The sequence below is a fragment of the Penaeus japonicus genome, unplaced genomic scaffold (assembly GCF_977035675.1).
Source record: "Penaeus japonicus unplaced genomic scaffold, GWHDUDI00000001_assembly GWHDUDI00000039, whole genome shotgun sequence".
NCBI lineage: Eukaryota > Metazoa > Arthropoda > Malacostraca > Decapoda > Penaeidae > Penaeus > Penaeus japonicus.
This window is the reverse complement of record NW_028234441.1, coordinates 6,527,380-6,529,879: the sequence shown is the minus strand read 5'-3', so window position 1 is coordinate 6,529,879 and position 2,500 is coordinate 6,527,380. Positions and strand designations below refer to the sequence as shown.

The 2,500-nt window shown below is 40.9% G+C and overlaps 1 protein-coding gene across 1 annotated transcript in view; it reads left to right on the top strand.

The window, feature by feature from the left end:
• LOC122264484 (histidine ammonia-lyase) overlaps positions 1-2,500 on the top strand; it is a 25,130-nt gene that overhangs the window by 7,152 nt on the left and 15,478 nt on the right. The window contains exons 2-4 of the mRNA XM_043033402.2: positions 70-255; positions 443-509; positions 1,164-1,266. Of these exons, the coding sequence (XP_042889336.1) occupies positions 70-255; positions 443-509; positions 1,164-1,266 (356 nt within the window). The remainder of the gene's footprint in view (positions 1-69; positions 256-442; positions 510-1,163; positions 1,267-2,500) is intronic.

The window sequence follows — 2,500 nt, the reverse complement described above, 5'->3', positions numbered from 1 at the left end:
CAAGGATGAAGCTTTAATGCAAGCGTATAACAACAGCCTACACTAGCCATCATGCTGATGACCCCGCAGGTCGCGAGACAATCTCCTGGCTCGGAGAGGAAGCTCTCGCCAAGTTCTTCAAGTTGAAGCCATCGACGCTCGTGCCGAACAAGCCAGAGACGGTGGCCAGCGTGCGCAGGACCCTGGGCGGAGCCATCCTCGATCCGGCGGACTACGTCACCGACGTTCTTGATGACAATGACTTCGTTTCCGTAGGTAATGTTGCTCTAGTGCCTATCGCGCTGCTCATGATCGTTATCATTATTTAAGAAGCAGATACTAAATTCAAGGTTGGAGGATAAAATGCCGCCCTCCTCTGTCTAACAATCCCTCCCTCATCCTTCCGATGCTCTATTCACCACACATCAGGCGACATAATCTTAGTTCTGTTCCCGTCTTTCAGTGCTGGACAGCGACCGACCGAATCCCGTGACGGAGACTGCCGAAGTCAAGTACATTCCGGAACAGATGTATCCTTTTGAAGACCATGTTTTTTGCTGCGTTTCTTTTAATTCTTAAATATATATATATCATTTCCATTACTTTATCCTTTCCAAGGTGATGTAAAGTAACAGACATTTCAAGTGAGAGAAGAAAGAGAAGAGGTAAAAAGGAAATTTGCTCTGCAATGCATGTTGATTACGAGATTTGCTAAAAAATCAGGATTCAAGTAAGATATATGAGACGAGGAACACTAGAAACATGAATCTGCTTCTAGAGAGCAAACGAGCAGGAATACATTCTTAAAGGTGATCCAGTCTTGGAAACTGGAAAATAAAGAAAACTTTATAACTTTGCTCACAATAAAAGCTACAGAAAGATAATGATGTTGAAGTCACCATGATAAGATAATCTCGTTTTTCAAAAACGCAGAATAATGTCTATTATGTAATTACGGAAATAAAAAGTCTAGTTTTTGTAAGAATGCGAGTGCTTATGAGCGGAAGGGAATTGTGAAGAAAAAGAAAAATAAGTCATAACATGAGAATAAAAAAAACTAATACAGACCTACGTAAGTGCCTTCATGCTTTGCATATTTCCTCCTCCTTCTTCCTGCCTAGCTGTAAAACCCTCACAATCTAGTAAGTCTGCTGAGGTGCGTACCTTTCCTTAGCCCTCTGTAGCCCAGGTAAATACGTGCCTCCCGACGAATACATGACGTTGGACGGCGCGACGCTCACGCCAGAGGACCTCATGAGCCTGGGGAAGGGGCTCTACAAGATAAGGGTAAGTGCACCGCCCTAGTGTTGGTCAGTGAACAAGGATTTTGTTCAGGTTATGTCTACATTTTCAGGAATCTTATGGAAAAAACAGCTGTTTGACTTTCGGTTTGAATGTGAAGAAAATGAAAAGATATAACTTTGTCTTGTTAGTATTAATGATATCACGAGTATTGAAGTCTCCCAGACTGGAAGAAAAGAACAGACAGACATTCACTACCTCAACGGACCCTTGAATCTTTTTAATAAGAAATCATTCATAATTACACGCATTACATGTTGTTTTGTGATATATGATTATCAATATCCGAAAACCAAATGCATGTAGAATAAAAGAGGAAAAATTCCAAGGATCATTACCAGGAAACTTCTTTTTTTCTTAATAATCGTAAAACTTGAACACACACAAACAAACACACACACACACACACACACACACACACACACACACACACACACACACACACACACACACGCACACACACACACACACACACACACACACACACACACACACACACACACACACACACACACACACACACACACACACACACACACACACACACACACACCAGATAATAATATTTTTCATGGAATCAGCATGTTTGTGGAATTCAAAATTCTGAGAGGAAAAAGCGGTGATTACGAAGCCCTCAAATTCCTCGAGGCCTCAACAAGGAATTGGGTGGTTTGCAGTGCCAGAAACGTCCCTTTTATTTGCACATGGATATCCTTGCATATAAATTTTCTGCTTTCTTTCAGCCATCAAATATGTCTGCTTTATTTTGCTTTGATGATACTTCAACACACAGGATTATGTCTGGCATTATACTTGTTTCCGCAGGGAATTGTGCAATCACTGTTGCACCATTGCCGCCCTCTGGCTATTTCTCGGTTTGACAAGTTTCTTTTTCCAGTCTGTCTTTCATTCTATACATCTTTTTTTTTCTGTTTGTTTATCCATTTATCTCTTTCTATAAGCATGTGTATAAGCAAACACTAAACATGCACATAGTCATCATAGATATCCCAAGTCATGTCTACGTTTTGCCCAGCCTTTGTACCTGTATATGTATCATACATAACATAATATGTATTACTAGTTGTACTTTTCTGTGAAAAGAGTATTGATGCAAGCGTGAATCCTTGAATGAAAGCCAGCAGACCTATTGTCTTACTGCTCTAGCCTTCTCTTGTAGAGGGTCTATGCTGCTCTAGCCTTCTCTTGTAGAGTGTCT